Source organism: Echinops telfairi, unplaced genomic scaffold (assembly GCF_000313985.2).
Source record: "Echinops telfairi isolate 266 unplaced genomic scaffold, ASM31398v2 ScPeMD7_60;HRSCAF=208, whole genome shotgun sequence".
Taxonomy (NCBI): Eukaryota; Metazoa; Chordata; class Mammalia; order Afrosoricida; family Tenrecidae; genus Echinops; species Echinops telfairi.
Window position 1 is genome coordinate 29,968,835 of NW_022103958.1, and position 22,217 is coordinate 29,991,051.

At 40.9% G+C, this 22,217-nt stretch overlaps 1 protein-coding gene and 1 pseudogene across 1 annotated transcript; both read right to left on the reverse strand.

Annotated features, from left to right (window-relative positions):
- Positions 1–12,208: 12,208 nt before the first annotated feature.
- On the reverse strand, positions 12,209–13,011 carry LOC101646079 (annotated as a pseudogene).
- Positions 13,012–17,407: 4,396 nt separating this feature from the next.
- FAM133B (family with sequence similarity 133 member B) lies at positions 17,408–19,375 on the reverse strand. Its single transcript, XM_004711604.2, has one exon. It carries the CDS (start codon positions 19,353–19,355, stop codon positions 18,612–18,614), a length of 744 nt encoding a protein of 247 aa, XP_004711661.1. The 5' UTR covers positions 19,356–19,375; the 3' UTR covers positions 17,408–18,611.
- Between the last annotated feature and the right edge of the window lie 2,842 nt (positions 19,376–22,217).

A 22,217-nucleotide genomic window follows, 5' to 3' on the forward strand; every position in this document is an offset into this window, starting at 1 on the left:
CAAAAAAAAAAAAAAAAAAGAACTTGGACCTTATCTGAAGAATTCTCCTTTCTGTCATCTGATCTCCAAGAATATGACCCCTCTGGTGAAGTCTAGAGATTTACATGCTTCCTCAATTTCTCTACCTAATAAAAAAATGAGCCAAACATGTAGCTGTTGACTCAATCCGTACTCAACTCATAGTGACCCTAAAGGACAAGTAGAACTGATCCTATAGGGGATTGTCCACAGCTGAAAATATTACCAGAAGCAGGTTGCCACATCATTCTCCCCTGGATTGTTTCAAACCCCAAATGTTCTATTAGTAGCCAAATGCCTTACCACTAGGTTCTCCTTACAGAGGCTTCATCCTTTGGACTATTGGGCAGTTAATGTTTTTATTCTGAAAAATCCCATGTATCCATGCGCTTTCTAATCATCGCAGCCCACATAAAACAGTAGCCTCTATTGCCTAGAGCTTTGTGCTCCCAGTCATACTTGTGTTTTAACCCCTTTCTTGGCCCCTTCCTAAACTGGGCAGCATTATGACTGTAGGAAGCTAAGTTTCTTTCTTGATGGCCCCAGTCCGTTATCTTGAATCTTAAGGCTCCCTGGTGGCACTGTTGGTTAACTTTGCACTGATAACCAGAAGAAGAATGCTTCAGAATTACCAGCCTCTTTTCAGAGGAAAAAAGACGAGGCTATTTACTCCCCCATAGATGTACAAAGCTCTGTTCTGGGTCACTGAGGAGCCCTGGTGGCATAGGGGTTATGAGTTGAGCTGCTAACTACAAAGTCAGCAGTTCAAAATCACCCGCTGTTCCTCGAGAGGAAGGCAGGGCGTTCTATTCCCACCAAGAACTGCAGTCTTGGAAACACGTGGTTAGTTCTACCTGCCCTGCAGGGTTGTGGTGAGTTTGCATTGATCCCACGACAGTGAGTTTGGTTTGATATTTAGTGTCGCTTGAAGTTGGAATTGACTTGCCGTTGGAGGGTTTTTTGGGGTTTTTACTGCCTCCGCGCCAATCCCAAGTTTGTGAGAATCAAATAAAATGTATATGTGAAAGGACTTTGGATATGATAAAAATGTGGCAAATGTCAGAAATTCGTTGACTGGCAGAGATAAAGTCACAGATTTACAAGTAGATATGAACAGTAGACTCACAAAAAGGCTACTTCAAATTTATTTTCATCTGCAACACCTTCTGAGACTGCACAGGAGACTCCTCTTTCACTAGCCGCTGGCTTCTGAGCAGGTGTCGTTTCTTTCTTGATAAAATCAATCACTTTGATTCCTGCTTCCATGTTTCCTCCTCTAGAAAAGCCTCACTTTCCTAGCTGGCCTGGTCATCAGAGCAGCAGGTTTGACTCCTTAGCACTCCTGTGCATAGCATTTGTAAGAGACTCTACAAGCAGAGACATTCCGTGTGGGGAAATCAAACAGTGTGAAAGCAGGGACTGTTGTAACGTCTAGATATACATCGATCACCCATGTTGAATTTGAAAGTTGCCTTTCCTCACAGCCTTTCTTCTAATATTGATGTTAACCTAACCACGTACCCAAAGGAAATATGCTTTGTCTCTGAGGTCTAGCAGTTACAAGACATCACAGTCTATTTCTAAAGACTCTTTCCACATTGATCAAATAGATCAAACAAGATATTATAACTTATACCTGCGGGGTCTTCCTCGGCAGCATGAGCAGTAAATCTTTACCATGCCCTCCCAGAAACGGGTGGGATTTCTTTTAAAACCCAATTTTAAGAACAAGTTACTGGACGAAAGTTGTCCTGCCCCAGTCCCATAATTGCCCTGTGACACAGTTTGAAGCCTGTGTTCCCTTCAGCAACCATGTGCTTCCACCGTGTACTCCAGAGACAAGCTCGCCAGCTCTCTGCTAAATCCCTGGATTCAGAGAACGCTCCTTTGACTCCCTGATTGTCTATCAGCCAAATACGATCTTGCAACTTTTACATCTTACCCCGACTGTACAAAAATGTTTTCTTCCTATTCATCCAGTGGAGTGGCTATTTTCATTCTTTGAAGGTGGCCATCTTCCTGGTCTGGATCCTCTCTGGACTTTAAGTGAATCTCTTACATTTACTTTTCCAGAGTGCATTTTCACTCTCTGACTTCTAAAGGTGTAGTCGACAGGATTTCAAAGGCAGCTTACCACAAACACCTTTTGTGCTCTGGCTGCCTGCCTGGTGAGCTCTCAGAGGTGGTGTGAGGAAAGCCCCTTAGAAATCTGGAGCTTCGGCAATGTTACCTTTGATGACTTTTTAAAAATTAAAATTAACAGTAAGTGCTTTTTCCTTCACCATCCCACCCCACCCCACCCCACCCCCTCCCATTTTCCTTTTTCTACCTCTCTACTGGGCACCAAGGAGCCCTGATGTCAGTGATCATGAGTTGGGCTGTTACCCATAAGGTCAGCAGTTCTAAACCACCAACCTCTTTGGGAGAGAAAGACGAGGCTTTCTACTCCCTTAAAGTGTTACATCCTTGGACATCCATGGGGCAGTTCTACTCTGCCCTATAAGCTTATTATGAGGAGGAATTGACTGGGCATCAGTGAGTTTGAGTTTGCAGCACTAGGCATCATGGTACCAGGAGCTCTGGTGGCATAGTGGTTACAAGTTAGGCTGCGAACTGCGAGCTTAGTAACTGGAAACCAACATGGAACTTTCTCCTCTTGTAAAGACTTACTGCCAGAAATTCATATGGGGCCGTTCTACACTGTCCTATAGGGTTGTAAGAAGTCCGCATCGCCTCCACTGCAGTTTCAAATTGTTTTCCATGGAAATAGCAAGAAAGTGTGTATCTTTTATCTGTCAAAATGACTAGGCAACTTGAACATATGTAAATGAACATATGTAAATGAAAAGATGACTAATTCTTGTCATGAATCAGAAACTTAAATGATAAAAAACACAATGAAACACTCCTAAAAATGCCTGGCAAAATTTTTCAAAACTAGCCAGAGATTTAAGATATACTCATCAATATACTCATCACTATTACTCCTAGTGATCCACTTGCAGCATTTTTGCTTCCTGTCCCAGCAACCCTGTGTTCCTCAGGCCTGGAGGTCCTAGTCCCGAAGGAAGGAACTCTCCCACATGGAAACACAGCACAGATTCCTCTGAACTGGCAGCTGAGAATGCCCCCTGGCCACTTTGGGCTTCTCATGCCTTTGGATCAACAGGTCAGGATGGGTGTCACTGTACTAAGTGGTGTGATTGATCCTGATTACCAAGGAGAAATTGGACTGGAAGGACTGCTAGTCTCTCACATCTCTCTCACGGTAGTGAGTTGAATTGAGACATTTGTAGTGTTTTATAATTTAACTGTTTCTTTCTTGTATTATATATTTAACTGTATATGATTTAACAGTTCATTCCTTGTTATATATCTACTTATCTCTATAAATAAATATATTAAATTATCAGCAATTTGGTTTTATCTCTCTAGAGAACCCTGTCCAACACACCCATGACACAAATTGTTGAGCAGTCTTATTATTATAAAACTAAATTGATAAAATCTTAAAGGGCTAAAAAGTTAAATTGGGGAAAATAAAAGAAATCGTACAATTTGAATGAAAACTGAGAATCTTTAAACAAACTTTATTTAGACAATAATTATGTTTTATGTTATATAGGCTTGAAATAATTTCAAAAGAACATTTAGGTAACCAGCTATTAAATTGAATTAATAGCTATTCATATTGTAAGCTTATATCCTTTTGATCTTATGTCAGATACGTGTGCACGTGTTCATCTGCTGATGATTATGTTCTTCGTTTTTGCCATTCAAAGGCTTACAAGAGATATGCCATAAGTAGAATGTTCAAGATATTTATTAAAAATAATTTATTTGGTGTATTCAATTTTTTATTTGATGAAAGTTTAGTTGTTTAATTTCTGAGTTTCTGAAAGAGCTATAATGTTAAATATCATATAAACAAATTTAATGTCTCCTTGTTAACAAATTTTTCTTTGAAAAATACTTTGAGGTGTTCGTTCATTCTTTGTGTGATATCCTTTGAAGGTAAAATTAAATTGGTAAACAGAAAATCAAAACGCAAGCTTTATGGGGAAAAATAAACTAAAATACTAAAGGTTTTACCTGTAAAGGGTTTGGGTTGAATAACATAAATATTGTTTCCTAGCAACCTGTAATACCTCATAGCAGTCATGAGTGGACTTCTCAGTCCATCTTTAAGGCTAAAAACTCATTTATCATCTGTCTAGGGTTCAAGCAAGTGTGAACAGAAGCAGAAAACAAAATTAATGGATTAATTGAAACTTCAAGAAGAGTAAGCATGCATTCCAGGGTACATTCCTTATCATAAAAGAAACTGTACTAAAATCACTTATAACCTCCTGGTTACCATAACAAGATTATCATAAAAGAAAAAATACCAAAAGTGATTTAACATTCTGGTTATCATGAATTTATTGTTATTTCATATCTTACACTGACAACTGTCTCCCTTCCCCCAGTTTCTGTCATTCATCAGGGGATGGGGGTGGTGGTGGTGGTGGTGGCTGGAGTGTGGTTATGTGTGGATCACGAGGATCAATTTCTCCTTTCTTCCCTCCTTCCTGTCCTCACTTTCCCCCTAACCTCCTGGGATTGCTACTCCCATTTCTAATTTTGAGGGGTTTATCTGACCTGGATTCCGTTTGTCATGAGCTCTCATCTGTACCAGTGTACACTCTCCAGTCTAGCCAGAACTGAAAGGCAGGGCTGGGGTCAGGATGGCAGGGGATGAGGAAGCCTCAAGGAACCAGAGGAATATTGTGTGTTTCATCTGTGCTGTACTGTGACCAGATTGACTTAATCCTTGTGACCCTTCTGAGAGGGGATGTCCCATTGTCTACAGATGGGTTTTGGGCCTCTGCTCTGACCCACCCTCATTCTCAACAATATGCTCTTTTTGTTTGTCTGGTTTGGGGTCTTCTGATGCCTGTTTCCTGATCCCGTCTACACCTCAGGATCACACAGGCCAGCATGCTTCTTCCCTGTGGACTTGTTGCTTCTCTGCTAGATGGCTGCTTGTTTAACTTCAAGCCTTTAAGACCCCAGATGCTCTATATTTCTATAGCCAGGCACCATCAGCTTTCTTCACCACATTTGCCTGTGCACTCATTTTGTCTTCAGCATTGTGCCTGGAGGGTGAGCATCACAGAATGCCAGGTTGTTAGAACAAAGTGTTCTTGCATTGAGGGAGGGCTTGAGCAGAGGCCTAAAGTCTATCCACTTCCTCAATCCATTGCCATACAAATATATGTACATAGGCCAATACCTCTATTTTCATGATGAATTAACATATTTACATATGTATGCACCTATGTTTATACCTCTATCCTTAGCTTTGCTTCCTAGATCTTTCCTCTGTTCCCTTTTACCTTCCTCCTGCCCCACCAAATAGTTTTCATATATCTTGATTTTATAGTATTATGTCTCAAAATTATGTGTTATATTTGAAGCTCTTTGAAAATGAGGTTTATCATTTTTAATCATTATGCTTAGAGATATTTTTGTTTAACTTTCATTTTGTTTTTTAAATTGAGTTTATTTGGCCTTGTATTACTTTTGTAATAAATGTCTATTAAATTTTCACTTTTAAAAAGTATTTTATGAATTAATCATAGCTATAATAAGTGTCATCTGAGAATAAGCTTTTGAATTACTGACTTTTGTAAAGCTTAACCAAAATATTCCAACAAAAAATGGATTACATTGGAGTTATGAAAAGGTTAGTAATGTTTAAATGTGAACCCGACTAGACTGAATCAAGATCTTCAGAACTCTGTGATAGAAGCTCATGGGCTTTATAAACTGTGACTTAATGGACTAAAGGATTACTATGGGATTTATATAAAAATATTCATATTTCTATATATCTGAATTCTGATATAAGAAACCGATTTTTCTCCTAAATTTTCTAACTAATGGGTTTGTTTGTTTTTTTACTTGCAGATTTGAGCTGGGTTTTGTTATGCTGTTCTTATGCATTTGTAATCAATTAATCAAGATGAAAAATAAATATGAGAGGAGTGTAAAATCTTAAAATACGTTTTTTTTTTAAATAAAAAGAAGAGAAAATTCATACTTAGAATATTTTATAGTGAGAGTAGTGCTATTAGATTACTAAATTAGGTAGTTCTTGCATTTAAAAATCAAATTTAAAAGGATTTAGATCATGTAATTTTCCAATTGGAAACTTCTACTCTAGAGACAATTCACTAGGGAAGTCTCTGAGGCTTGGGCTCTGACTTTGCAAAGTAGATGCATATTAGATTTCCTGGTAGTGCCCTGCAGAGGAGTTTGCTCTGTAGATGACGTTTGCAATGTTTATTAGTACATGATTGGGGGCTTTCCAGAATGCAGTTGCTACTAAGGCACATAAACAGCAGTAACTGTCCCTGTTTATGTACAAACAAACACCCCATGGGACTTGTCTTCTTCAAATAAAGAGCATAGGGTCATGATTTCATAAGTTATCTCAAATAATAAGCCTGATATTGTTGGTAATATGTGTTTTCCCTCCTTATTGTCCAGATTGCTGGTTTTTATGAAAATTGGAGTAACCCACACAGACCACTGCCCTTAGGTGACCTTTTGAAGCTGTCTTTGAAAGAATTGGGGCCTGAGGACCATTTTTTTGTTCCGAAAAAATGGTCCAAATAAACTAGGGAAATTGTTTTGCTTTTAGCATTGTGCTCTTCTGATGTAGACAGTATTTCTAGCATCACACTGTAGGGATCAGACTGGGAGTCATGCTTAGGTTAAATCAGAGGTTATTTGAATTGGCTTCCAGTGTTCTAGGAAATGGTTGTCTAATGCTTATAATCTAATCATCACCCTTCTTGCTGTGCAGAAATTTCCATGGCTACTGGTGGGTAGACTAGGAAGAGGCAGTTTTGCTCCAGAAAGAACATTTAGTACAGAGTGGAGTCTGCACTATAGCAAATACCTCTGGTTGCATTTGGATAATTAACAACTGGAGAAGTAGAACGAGATATATACATAATTAGATCATTAGCAGCATGAGTATAACCCCCTTACAGAAACCAGACATGTTAGGCTGGTACAGGTGCAGTGGATTTTTTAATGTGGCTCTTCTAGCCAAAGTCTCTCACTCCCATGATAGAAACTTTCCCTGCTTAGGTCTGGTAAGAAGGTAGAAGATACTGATAGGATTCACCTGTAAGTAATTGGGAATAAGATTCCCTGGAGTGCCATCCTGCTGTGTATAATATATGAGCCTTCTAAGAAGCAAGAGTGGGGATCTCATTTCCAGCAAAGCCAGGAGCGGAGTGCATCCTCGGACCCTGATATCCCTGCAGAGTGACTCTTCTGGATCCAAGTGACAGCTATAATATCAGAGAAGCAGCAACAGAACCAAGAGCCAGACCATGGAACAGAGCGATGGACAGCCCAACCCGCAGATGTGCTTTTGTGCAGTGGGATGCCTCTGGGCACTTAACTGGGGAAGATGGGCTTGTTCACAATGGAGGTGGATCTGAGTTCCCTCAGGCTAAGACTTACTGGAGTGGGGTGCCTCTGGGCATTCATTCTGAGTGCTAGGTTTGATGACATTCAGAGCGTTTATTAACAGACCTGAAAAAACTTTCTAAAATGTCCCAATAACTTAACCCTGAGCATTTCACACAGGGATTATAAATTCACAACTTCCTTAGTAAACTCCTGAATCATTCATTTAATCTGTGATTTCTTTGTAGTCATTGTAATAGCTATAAAACCTTGAGAGGTAAAATAGAGAGCTAACTATGGTAATTAAGACATTACAATTGGTTACCATCAGAAATAGATATAGGGATAAGGTCATTGTTACAAGGCATAGTAATATTTTAAATCTGTGTTTTGATGTTCAATGGTCTATTGTCTAGATATAAAAGCCCAAATCCAATTCCTGGAATTATGAATGGGCATTGCAAATCATAAGAGCCATTCTACTCTAGCTTATGTGTTGTCACTATGAATTAGAAATGACTCAACTGCAGTGGGTGTGGTTTGGCTTGGACTATACTAGAAACCATCACTGTGACTCACTCTCTTCAGCAAGTGTGATGTGTAAGAAAGCACATGGCTTTTAAATCTGCACATGCTGGATCAGACAGACATGTTCCAAATTTGAATCATCACTCTTGTGGCTATGCCACCTCGAGCTAGACAAGCACCTGCTTCTTTTGAGCTCCTCACAACTCTCACTTTGAAGGTTCTTATTCAAATGCCCAGCTCCACACTTAGCTGTCTTTGAAATGTGCTAAATTCCTGACAAAATTAGACTCTTAAATGTTATAAAAAACTAACTGCCATCGAGTCAATACTGACTCATACAGATTCTATACAACAGAGTAGGACTGCCCTATAGAGTTTCTGATACTATAATTTGAATAAATGTAAGCCTGCCCTGAAAGCATTAGCCAAAAACAAGGCATTTGGAATTGATAGAATATCAGTTGAAATGTTTCAACAAGCTGATGAAGCATTTGGAAGAGAGCTACTTGGCTAACTGACTGGAAGAGATCCTCATTTGTACCTGTTACAAACAATGGTGACCCAGCAGGATGCTCAAAATGTAAAACATTGTCATTGGTATCACATGTGAGTAAAATTTTCCTGAAATCATCCAGCAGTAGCTGCAGTAATACATTGACAGGGAGCAGGTAGGGTTCAGGTCAGATTCAGAAGACGTGTGCAGCAAGGGGTATCATGATTGATGTCACATGGAACTCAAAGCAGAAAATACCAGGAAGATGTCTATTTGTGTTTCATTGACTATGAATAGGCATTTGACTGTGTGGACCATAATAAACTACGGATAACCTTGAGACAAACAGGAATTCCAGAGCACTTCATTGTGCTCATGAGGAACGTGTGCATGGATCAAGAGGCAGTTGTGCTAACAGAATACTGCATGGTCTAAAATCAAAAAAAGTGTGTAGGAGGTTTGTATCCTCTCATCATGTTTATTCAATGTATACACAGAGCAAACAAGCAGAGACTAGATTATATGAAGAAGAATGTGGCATCGGGATTTGAAGAAGCCTTATTAACAAAATTCAGTATGCAGCTGACACGACATTGCTTGCTGGAAGTGAGGAGGACTCGAAGCACTTGCTGCTGAAGATCAAGGATTGCAGCCTTCAGTATGGATTATGATTCAATGTCAAGAAGATAAAAATTCTAACAACGGAACCAATCGGTAACATCATGAGTAAATGGAGAAAAGATTGAAGTTGTCAAGGATTTTGTCTTGCTTGGATCCACAGTCAATGCTCATGGAAGCAGCAGTCAAGAGAACGAAGGACACAGCACATTGGGCAAATACATTGCCCACGACCTCTTTAGAGTATTGAAAAGCAAGTGCCTGCCCCGATCCATGGTATTTTCAATGGCCTCATATGCATGTGAGAGTGAGGCACAGAGTATAGAAGACCAAAGAGGAAATCAGGTGTTTGAACGATGGTGTTGGAGAAGAATATTGAAAGTACCATGTACTGCTAAAAGGACAAACAATTCTGTTTTGGAAGAAGTCTGGGCAGAGTGCTCCTTAGAAACACAGATGATAGGAGTTGGTCTCACATCCTTTGGGCATATTGTCAAGAGACACCCGTCCCTGTAGAAGGACCTCATGCTCGGTAAAGTGGCGGGGAAGAGAAAAGGAGGCAGGCCCTCAATGAGATGGCTTGATTGGCACAGCGGCTTCAACAGTGGGCTCAGGGGTAGGAATAATGTGAGGATGACTTAGGCCCGGCCAGTACTTCGTTCTGTTGTGCGCATGGTAGCTAGGATCCGAACTGACTTCATGGCGCCTCACAACAACAAGGCTAAATTGATTTTTTCCAGTGACTTCAACCTCTCAATATTTCCGTTTCTTTCAAATCAGAAAGGGTATCTCGATGAGTAATTAAATGATAATAAAAAATAGTTAGTGCTATATTACAATAAAACTGTAGACAATACACAAGAAGTAAATTTCTTAATGTACTTATTTTGTATAGGGATTTGTCTACATTAAAATTACCTTGGAGTTTAAAAAAAAAATAGTTTGCTACGTTGTCTCTAACTCATGGCAACTACAAGTGTGTCAGAGCAGAACTGTGCTCCACGGGGTTTTTGGTGGTTGATTTTGCAGAAGTAGGTTGCTAGGCCTTTTGTCTAAGGTGCCTTGAACCTTGGCAGTGGGCTTGAACTTTGTGGTACTTGGTGGGAGGCTTGAACCATCAACCTTTTGGTTGGCAGCTACATGCATTAACTACACCACACAGAAACTTCAATCATTATAATAACCCCAAACCGAACTAAACCCACTGTCATTGGGCTGATTTCAACTTGCATGGACCCTCTTAGGGTTTCTGAGACTGTAAATCTTTAGGGAGACGACAGTCTCATCTTTCTCTCTTGGTGCAGCTGTTGGATTTGAACCATAGACCTTTCACTTAGCAGCCTAGCACTTAACCCATTTGAAATTTTATTTGCTATGTATTAGGCAATTTACCTTTCTTATCCCTATAGTATTATATTAAAGTTTCATAAAGATTAAGGTAAACACTTATTACAAGAGACCTCTTGTACTTACTGTACATTATGACTCACTCCAGCTTAAAATCAAGCTTACTTGATTTGGATTCATAATCAAAATCACCATTTTAATAGATAACTAGATAAATCTGTGACATGCTTACAGTGATGTAACTGTGATAGTTAGGCTTATTGTGTCAACCTGGCCAATAGGAACATATGGGATTAATCAGATCACGGTTTGATGGGAACCAGAGATAAATGGCTCTGCAAGGACCCCCACCTCCCCCCCGTTGCTCTCTGGTGATAGGACCAGCATGCTGCTGCTTCTGCTAGTTCTCTGCCTCAACCTGTGTGCTACACCACCTGTGCAAACAAGCCAACCCAGGGATCATGGATCGTGTCACTAGAGCTTGAGGCTCCTTTGAGAACTGCTTTGCCACACTGCTGGGACACACATTGCTTGAGCTTGAGGCTGGTGGATCCAATAACCTTGCATTGCTTGAGTTTGATACCCCATCCAGCCCTGCTTCACTAAACTCCCGAGCTACTGACTGCTGCTGACCTACCATTCTGTCTGCTGCCTGCTGCCTGCTGCCTGCTGCCTGCAGGTAGACTCTGACTGCCTTGCCTCTGCCTGCCTTACAAAAGGGAGAACTCTGCTGTCTGTTTCTTTGACCTTGGACCCGGCAGCTCATGTGAATTGATGAACTTCCAGTATATTAGCTATTCCATGAAAGCGAGTTGAACTGAGCCCTCTGTACTGCTGTGTGGACTAATTAGCTGTTGTCTTTCTTGCTGTATAAACCTATCTATCTATCTAATCTATCATCTATCTATTATATTATATATTATAATATATAAACTCATAAGGGTCCTTGTTTTGTTTCTCTAGAGAACCCTGCCTAACACAGTAACCATTACTTCCTCCATGATATAAAACATATCCAAAAAGTACCTCATGTGCTCTCTCCCTATGCACTTTTTATTTTCTAACATAGTACATAAAAACAATGTTCCACATCCTGACTTAGTAGTGATTGGAGTCTTAAAAGTTCACAAGAAAGATCCATTCTCCAATCACTCTGCCATTGAGTTGACTCTGACTCACAGCGACCCCACAGGACAGGGTAGAACTGATCCTAGGAGTTTCCGAGACTATAACTCTTTATGTGGGTAGAAAGCCTTGTCTTTCTCCCAAGGAGAATCTGGTGGTTTCAAACTACTGACTTTGCATTTAGCAGCCCAACACATAACCACCACAATGCCAGGGAGTCATGAAAATCAAAGAGGTTTGGAAACTATTAGTCCATGGGTAAATCAGTTCACCAAAACATCAGTCTTCACAATTCTCAATCCAGAAGAACTAGATGGTGCCTGGCTACCATTACCACCTTCTCTGAAAAGGATCACATTAGACTTTCTTAAAGTTTGTTATCTGCATCACCAAAGGCAATTGCTTTGAAGTTGAAAACTAAAGTTAGTTTTTATTTGGCTGATGTTTTTATACCATATAGCTAAACAACCTATTTCCTGTCATTTCTTCTTTTTTTCCCCGCTGGCCAATGATTGTGTTTTATTCTCTGAATATATCCAACTCAAACTTCATTTTCAGTAAGGAAAACTGTAACTTGAGTAGACAGCCATACACAAAGAATGACTTCATCAGACAATTTTCCATTTAGTCAGGTGTAGCTGTCTTGATTGGTATAGACACATTTACATAACGGGCTGTGCTTGAGCCTTCTTTGCAAGCAGCTTTAGGTCTTGAATGCGCTTGGCAATTGTTTCCTTTTCCTGCTGCGCAGAGATGCTCTGCACCACGCGCTTCTCCACCCGGTTGATCACGTGCTCTTGCTCCTTTCGGCACGTCACATTTTGCTAGTCTGGGCCATCCTTCACCTCCTGGTATGCTTTGTGCAGCTGTTCCCGGTACGTCACCTCCAAGGCCATAGCAATATTACTCCTCTGAACATCAACAAGGGGATGGCCTTTCTGAACGAGGGACTGCTGTGCCTTCTCCATATCCTTCGCATCCTGGATGCCTTTGATGGAGGCCTGCTTTACCTCTTCTCGCTCGGCAATTTTGTCCTCATTGAGTTTATCAGCAAATTCCGCAACAGAGGGGCCATATTTGTAATGCCATAGATAAGCAACCCTACTGTTGCTATGTTTGAGAATGTTTCTGCGGTGACCACATATATTTCTTTGCACAGAAAATATAAAATAATCCAAGCATGGAAGGTCCTGTGACCCCAGTTTTAGGATGAAGGAGCTGGAAGAATTTTTCAGGGATCAGCCTGAAGGGATCTTTTCCTCCATATTCAGGAAGAGGTGGTACAGGGGAAGACTTGGCTGCCCTGTGTGAAAGATCCTTGGGGTTTGCACTGCCCCTGGACCTAGGAGAGCTGCGTTCTTCAGAGCAGGGGCCGCTGTGGTGGTGGCAGAAAGTATCACCCGTAACAACATGGTGAGGGAGGGTCCAGGCGGCGGTCATAGCGTCCCTGTGACCCCTATGAGAGAGGCTGTCGGGGACACCTCATTTCTTATTTTGAAATGTTACATCACTCAGCAGTTATTTAAAATGATATTTTGTAAATAGAAGCCACCATCCATAATTTTGGGCAAATATTCAGAAATCACTGCTTTCTCTCCATTCCTACCAATATCACATCACTGCCTCCTTGATTTTGACAACAGCCCGATATCTTCCTTCCAACCAAGCAATGTTAAGAGAAAGCTTTGGAATTAACTAAGTGGAACCAATTTCAAATACTAGCTTTTATCTGTGTAATAATGGAAGGTTCCCTTAATCTTTTGGAGCTTCATTTCCTCCGAAACAAATTCCTATTTTTAGGTTAAAAACAAATTCGTTTTTGTAGGTTAAAGGTATTTAATTTACTTAAAGTAATTGGTCCTCATCCTACGTTCCTGTCTGATAAATCTAGACCCTACCAACATGCTCCTGACTAGATCAAAAGATACCATCTTGAGAAATAAAGAAAAGATTGAAGTGGTCAGAGATTCTATCTTAGTTAGCTCCACAATCAATTTTCATGTAAGCAACAATCAAGAAATCAAACGATGCATTGCAAATGCACAAGGCAAATTTGCTGCACAAGACCTCTTTAAAGTGTTGAAGAACAAGGATGTCAATTTGAGGACTAAGGTACATTTGACCTAAGCCATAGTATTTTTGCTTACCTCATATGCATGTGAAGGTTGGCCATTAAAAAGGGCAGCAGAAAAGAGGAAGTATTTTGAAGAGATGGATTGGCACAGTGGTAGCAACAATTGTGGGGATGGTACAGGACTGGGCATTTTTCTCTTTGTTATACACAGGGCCACTAAGAGCTGGAAGTGACTTTATGGCACCTAACAGAGGATGCCTGTGTTGTTATCTGTAATCCTCCTGCACCTAATAATTAATGCTAAAGAGATGAACTGGGGGGGAACTAACCTATCCAGAAAAACTATTATATGGAAATATATATTGGCGGGATGCCGGATTCAGTCAATCCTCCCTAGGTATCGGCACCCCAATAAAGATGCTGGACAGAGAACCCTACGGGATTCTTGGTTAGTGAGAAACATCAGTGCGCCTGAGATGGTTGCATATCCAAACCCATTATTCTTGGAAGAAGTCCAGCAAGAATGTCGCTTAGAGGCAACAATGATGAGACTTCACCTAATATGCTTTGGATAAGTTGTCAGGAGAGACTTTCATCATGCTTGGTAAAGTAATGGGGCATTGAAAGAGATAGAATGACGATATAGAATTCCATTGACAAAATGGAATGACATGGTGGCTACATCAATGGGCTCAAACATAGGAAAAATGATGAGATGGCACAGGACCGGACAATGTTTAGTTCTTCTGTATGCAGGGTCGCTAGGAGTTAGTCACTTCACAACAACCACAAAAACCCAGAGGACAACCCAGGCATCGAGCTACTCATTTCTTCATTTGCTTTACTTTTTTTGTTGTTGTTGCTGAAATAGAGCTGTACTCATGAACATCGCACTTCTATGACTCCTGTGAGCTGTCTTAGTGAATTATGAAACACATGGGAGAAATGTCAGCCAGTAGGTCAGGGAGTGAGGGAGGCTAGTTCATCCTGTGCTGCTGACTGGTATTCTGGTATTCCCCTGAAAACAGAGCCAGCTGGTCCGACATAAGGAGGAGGTTCCTGGGGAATTCCACGCTGAGAACTGGCATCCTGAAGGGATAGTGGGAACTCCTTGAATTTGTAGCCAGTAGGTCAGAAATGAGGAGCCCTGGTAGCATAGTGGTCACTCACTGGGCTGCTAACTCTAAGATCAGCAGTTCAAAACCACCATCTGAGGTCTGCCTTGATTAACAATCTGGAGGACTATGTCTTCTAACTCATGTGGTCTGCCCTAGCTTCAAAGGTTAGGACCAGAGGAGGAAGTGCTTCATTTGTAGCTGCTGTCAGAGCAGATGTGGTAGGGAGGTGAAAAGTGGGGATTGGATATTTTTCGATGGACTCCCTCACCAGTTTGAGTGAGAGAGTGTAGTAACTGTGTCTTTATTTGCTCAAATATCAAACCATAGCATGCCTATTCCATGCTATATATTAACATATATATTGTATGTGTATAAAATTTTATTTTTATAAACATATTATATATATATATATTAAGTTTTAGGTTTTGGGGGAAATTGGAGCCTTTTTGGTTAAATGTATATTCAATTGTTTTATTTTCCTGCATTTGTTTTTATTAGACTGTACTATTTCTAGAAATCTATGAAACAAACCCAAAGATTCCTGGGCTTTAAAATCAAGAACAGGATGTATAAAGACGCCAATAAGAATATCGCTGGAAGCAAAGGAAGGAACTCTTTTTTTCCCTGACTTTTAAAAAATCATTTTATTAGGGGCTCATACAACTCTTATCACAATCCATACATACATCAATTATGTAAAGCGCATTTGTACATTCATTGCCCTCATCATTCTCAAAACATTTCCTCTCCACTTAAGCCCCCGGCATTAGGTCCTCATTTTTCCCCTTCCTCCCTGCTTCCCCTCCCTCATGAGCCCTTGATAATTTATAAATTATTATTTTGTCATATCTTGCCCTGTCCGACGTCTCCCTTCACCCACTTTTCTGTTGTCTGTCCCCCAGGGAGGAGGTCACATGTAGATCCTTGTAATCCGTTCCCTCTTTCCTATCCACTCTCCCTCTACCCTCCTGTATCGCCACTCTCACCACTGGTCCTGAAGGGATCATCCGCCCTGGATTCCCTGTATTTCCAGTTCCTATCTGTACCAGTGTACATCCTCTGGTCTAGCCAAACTTGCAAGGTAGAATTCGAGTCATGGTAGTGGGAACGGGGAGGAAACAGTTAGGTACTAGAGAAAAGTTGTATTTCTCATCGTTGCTACATCGCCCCCTGACTGGCTCGTCTCCTCCCCAAGACCCCTCTGCAAGGGGGTCTCCAGTGGCCTGCTAATGGGCTTTGGGTCTCCACTCCGCACTCCCCCCATCATTCACTATGGTAAGATTATTTGTTCTGATGATGCCTTGTACCTGATCCCGTCGACACCTCGTGGTTGCATAGGCTGGTGTGCTTCTTCCATGTGGGCTTTGTTGCTTCTGAGCTTGATGGCCGCTTGATTACCTTCAAGCCTTCAAGACCCCAGGTGCTATACTTTTTGATAGCTGGGTACCATCAGCTTTTTTTTTTAATTTAAAAAAAAATTTTTTTTTTTTTCACCATCAGCTTTGGAAGGAACTCTTAATAGCCGGGGTCCTAGTCCATGGTCATGGTATAGTGTTCAGACAGGCTCTAGTGTGATGGCGATGCCATTGTGCTATTGAGAAAGAGCACATTCTGATTCCAAGATGACTTCATGCTTGCTTTCAAATATGCTGTCAGCCAGTTCATATTTCCTACAATATACACACAAATGCATTTCTAAGGGGAGGGGGGTTCCTTAAAATGAGGAAAATAGAAAACCAATTTGCTTGAGAAGCAGGGGCTTTGAGTTCACACAATCATATATACTAAACTTGGGGCTAGTCCTTTAATTAAATACACATAAAAACATACACTATTTTCAACATATCTAATTTGGTTACAATCTCAACCACTAGTGCAAAGAGAGTGGAATTTGGGATTTTGTCCTCTGCATTACATTCCTTTGTGTGTGTTCCACCCAGTGGCTACATGGTTGTCACCAGTGGCACTTCTTGCATCAAGAATGTATTTTGACTGTCCCCAGATGGAGACCACGCCTCTAACAGAGTCTGCTTCTGGTTCCTAATTTCATGTTTTTAGAAGCAAGTTGCTAAGCACATTCTTTATTTAGATTAGATTCCCCAAAGTCAGAACCCCGAACCAAACCCACAGCCATCTAAGGGATGCCAATTCCTAGGATTGGCAGGCTACAATTCCTACTGGAACCAGATTGCCGTATCTTTCATCCACGGAGCACTTGGTGAGTGGGAACCACTAGACATTTCTGTTAACAACTGAGCACTTCGACCACTGTGCCACCAGGGTTCCTCAGATTCCCTAAAGCTAGATGCTTATTTGGGGTGGCAAACTGTCACTCACAGAGGAAATGAGCCAACTCCATTTAATTATATATGTGCTTTATGTTAAGGGACTGGCTCTTATCCTGACCTGCCAGAAATGCCATCTTCCAAAGAAAGGAAATGAGAGTCTGTAAGATAAAGACAGACGACTTCTGAAATTAACCGTGCACTGGGGTCTGGAAAGGGCTTGAAGGTGAATGCCAGGGCAGGGCCTGAAGGACCGTCACTGTCCAAGTGAGGTGCTCAGCCAAAAGAGGTCACAACTGATGGACACGACAAGCATATTTTTTTTTTTTAAAACATCATATTTACTAAGATTCTGGCAATAGCTTTATGTAACAAGATCCAGCACACCAGGCTTGCACTCAACTTGGATATGGTAAAAATCTCAGCTTCAATATGAAGCTGTTAAAAAAATACAACAGGAAAAAAAAATCAAAACCTGGTTTTTACATGCTTAATTTCTCAGCAAATATGCCATTAAACACAGAAATAAACTTTCAGATAGCAGGAGTAAGGAGTTACAAAAGCTAAACATTGCAGCCTAAACAAAATCCATATAAAAATAAAGTAACTGTCACTGGTTTCATAACTGGTGAAAATTGAACAGTATAAAACATGCATTTTAGAATCTTTAAGCTATCAAGTTCAAAAAGTACCAGTGTTTATTTGAAATGATTACTGTCCCAAGCCAAAGTGTAGTCAAAATTAATTCAAATAACATTAACACATTCTAATGCTAAAAAATATTCAGTATTATTAAAGTGGAGGTAAATTCCAGAGCTTTGGGGGCTCTCTCATGCTGCAAAGGGCTCTTTCTCTTTCTCTGGTTCCCTCAAAGTAGCACAGACAGACTCCAAGGATATCACTAAGCTCAGTCAAGAGCCAGGCTGCTTGGAGCCAGCTCTGCCCTCCCCAGGAAGCACGGCTGAGGCACCCACAAAAACGGGATGCGTGAGGATCAAAGGCACGCTGTTCCGCTAGCTAGAGATAGCCAACCACCCTCTCCCTCCCGAAAAGCTCCTTCCCCAGGTAAATAAAGTATACAGGAGGGAAAAAAATAAAATGCATCTATCTACAGAGTAAGGATTTTGAAATTTCAATGTAATCCTCACTTTAAAACGCTAATATCTAGAATCAGCTGGATATTTCTGAACACGTCTTCGACATGTATCCAGGTTCAAATTCCGCTGCCTTAAATAACATATTTCTAGTAAAAAATACTCACTTTATCCCCCATATTCCTTAACCACTAGTATCACTGCAGTGTCCTTCCTCCAGAGCTGGAGAGGACTGGAAGAGGAAACAAAAGATGTTCAAGCAGCAGGCAACAATCAGGGCCCTTTCACACAGCAGCGTCTGAGTGGCTATTACAATTCCAGGAATAAATTTTAAAACAAGAAAATTCATGCATGTTGTAAATAGGTCATATTTCTCACAGCTGAAATTTCCTTAGACATTGCACTTTCTTTTTACGGGAATCCTGGTTTTCGTAACCTCCATCACGGTGAGTCAGGACTCGAACTAGCCGCCTTCTTTTTCTTTTTCTTACTGTGCTTCTTATGCTTCTTTTTCTTCTTCGTCTTTTCTGTTACTTTTTCTCGTTCTTCAATGCTTTTCTTCTTTTTTGCTCGTCCCTCCTCAATATAATCTGATTCTGAAAAGGATTCCGATGATAACGGCTTATCCTCAGGACACAGTTTTCTTTTCTTGCCAAGTCCTTTCAAATCCTTTTCTTTCTCAGTTGCATCCTTTGACTTCTTTTTCTTTTTAAAGCTATCCTTACTGTCTGAATCAGTTTCTGATATGGAGCTTTCCGAAGATTTATGTGAACGGTTCTTCTTTTTCTTTCTCCTTTTCCCTTGTTTTTTATCCTCATCTCCAGAATCTGAAGAACTGCTGGAAGAATCAGAGCTTGATGAAGAAGAAGATGAATACCTACCAGATTTCTTCTTTTCTTTTTTCTTTCTCTGTCTTTTTTTGGACGAGCTCTCATTTCCACTCAATAGTTTCTCCCTGTGTTTTTCTAGTTCTTTCTTCCAATTCTCATTCATTTTTTCTTCAAATTCAGCCAATGCCTTGGAGCCCTTCTTTTTCTTTTCTAGCTGTTCTTTCACTTCTTCCCACGTAGGCCTTGGTCGATTCAGATAATCTTGTATCGTTGGTCCGGATGATTGGACTGGACCCCTTGATCTGGCCATTGCTATTGGGTTCATATAGGCCACCCGATTGTCCCTCTTCCCCATGGTGCCGGAGGTCTGGAGGCGTGCGGGCTCAAATGGTGATGACAAGCATATTTTACATGTGAGTGTAGTGAGTTACTTTCTTACTATTCTCTCCACCATTGTCCCATGAGATCAAGAATCATACCCTTTTTATTATAATATTTTTATCGGATACGCTTCCCGTGTCATACAATTTCCTTTCTTTTTTAAAGATTATTTTATTGGGGGCTGTGTTAATCTGGATATTTTAGAAAAACAAGTCCACAGAAATCATGTATAAGAGAGAGTTTTATATAAAGGTTACGTGCACATCAAGAAAATAGCCCAATCCAGTGCTGCCCAAACCCACAATTCCAGCATTAACCCCTATGTCTGACACCAATCCACAAAGGCCTCCTCCATCTCACAAAACAGATGCAGTGATGCCGACTGCAGGAGGAAAGTCAAATCAGTGAACGTGTAAGCATCTCAGCACTGGCAGGGGTCTCCTCACGGCTTCTCCAACACCCAGGGCTGCATCAGGGTAGGTCCATGCGGCTTCTCCTAAGGGATGTCTAGCAGGAAGTGAGCCTTGCCAGCTGAAGCAGGGAGCTGACTAAGGCAGCTGCACCCTGGTCCGACCATCACAAAGCAAGAGACCGGAGAACTAGAAAGGTGAGGCTCATGGAGCCATTTATCTCTCCACCCTTCAATTAATCCCACATGTGTTTATCGGCTAGGTTGGCGCAATAAACTTTAACTGTCTCAAGGGCTCTTACAGCTCTTATAACACTCTATACATCAATTGTATCCAGCATATTTGTACATATGTTGTCATCATTATTTTCTAAACATTTACTTTCTATATGAGCCCTTGGTATCAGCTCTTTTTCTGTCTCCCCCCATCCTCATGACCCCTTGATAAATTATAAATTATTATTATTGTCATATTTTACACTGACCATTTTCTCCCTTCCTCATAGTTTTTCCTCCCCTCTTCTCCCCACCGTTCCTTTCCCCTCCTGGTATCCCTATTCCCCGTTATTTTCCTGAGGGGTTTATCTGACTTGGGTTCCGTGTGTCCTGAGCTCTCATCTGTACCTGTGTACATGCTCCAGTCTAGCCAGAACTGAAAGGCAGTATTGGGGTCATGAGAGTGGGGGGTGAGAACACTGCAAGGAACCAGAGGAATACTGTGTGTTTCATCAGTGCTAAACTGCACCCTGGTTGACTCATCTCTTCCTTGTTACCATTCTGTGAGGGGATGTCCTATTGTCTACAGATGGGTTTTGGGTCTCTGCTCTGAGCTCCCTTGTCCTCAACAATATGTTTGTTTGTGTGTGTGTGTGTGTGTGGTCTTTTGATGCCTGTTACCTGATCCTGTCTACACCTCATGATAACACAGGCTGGTGTGCTTCTTCCATGTGGACTTGTTCTTTCTCTGCAAGATGGCTGCTTGTCTAACATCAAGCCTTTAAGACCCAGACGCTATCTTTTGATAGCCGGGCACCATCAGCTTTCTTCACCACATTTGCTTGTGCTCTCATTTTGTCTTCGGTGTTCCTGCAGAGAGGGTGAGCATCACAGAATGAATGACTGGTTTAAGGTGACCAGACATCCCGCTTTTGGCAGGACAGTCCCAATTTTTAACAATGTTTCCCGTGTTCTGCGGCATTTTTAAAAAATCCCGATTTTTGGAAAGATTGCACAACAAGCTAGGGTATATGGTTTTCAGCTGCCATGTGGCTATTTCACCAGGATATGAGTTTTATCAATGGTGTCCCACTTTACCAATGTTAAAATCTGGTCACCTTATAAAGTGTTCTTGCATTGAGGGAGGGCTTGAGCAGAGGCCCAATGTCTCTCCACTTCCTCAATGCATTGCCATATAAATGTATGCATCTATGTTAATTTTTATGAATTAACATATTTAATAAGTGCACACCTTTGAGTTTCCCTCTATCCATAGCTTTCCTTAGTAGATCTTTCCTGTTTACTTTTACCTTCCTCCTTTCCCACCATCTGGCTCAACCTTCTGCCTCTTAGTAATTCCTCTCAGCTAGATTGCTGTTGCTCTAGCACCCCCAGGTTCTCTGCGTCCTCCTCCCCATTATTGATTCTAAATCCCTAGTTGTTCCCCTGTCTGTGGTGTTGTTTTCTCACCACTCTCTTCCCCGCCCCCTCCTCCTCCTAAGTCCCTCTGGAGCCATAGGTCTGGTTTTCTTTCTCTGCAGACTTGCTTCCCATGCCCATCTTATATAGGTAGACAATACAAAAAAAAAAAAGATTGAATAAAAAGAGAAAATTTATATATAAAATAATAATAACTAGCAAAAAAAAAAAAAGCAACATGAAAAGGCATACATAATTCTAGGCCTGTTGCTGACTTTTGTGACTATCTTCCCACTAGGGGGTTCCAGGAACTGCCCTTCTAGCCTGAAGTCTATTTGAGGGGCTCCTCAAAGCCTTTGTAGCTTTGCTTTGAAGAATCATATCCTTTTAACTTTTTACTGCATCCATCCAGGGAAGCACAGATCTTGCCACAAGATATCCAAAGACTAATATTTTGATTTATTTCCAAACAGTGAAAAAGCCCTTAATTGTTCTGTACCCTCATAATTTCTTGTGAGAGTGTTTCATTTTTCTACTAGAATAGAGTCACCTGAGACTAAAAGCCAAACTTACTGTCATGAAATTAATTCCAGCTCATAGTGACCCTATAGGACAGTCAACTGCCCCTGTGGGTTTGCAAGACTGTAACTCTTTAAGAGAGTCAAAGTCTCATTGTTCTCCCATGGAGAAATTGGTGGTTTCAAACTTCTGACCTTGCTGTGAGCAAGGTCAAAAAGATCATAACTTACACTTGTATACTATTTCCAGTGCTGTTCCATTTAAATCAGTGTC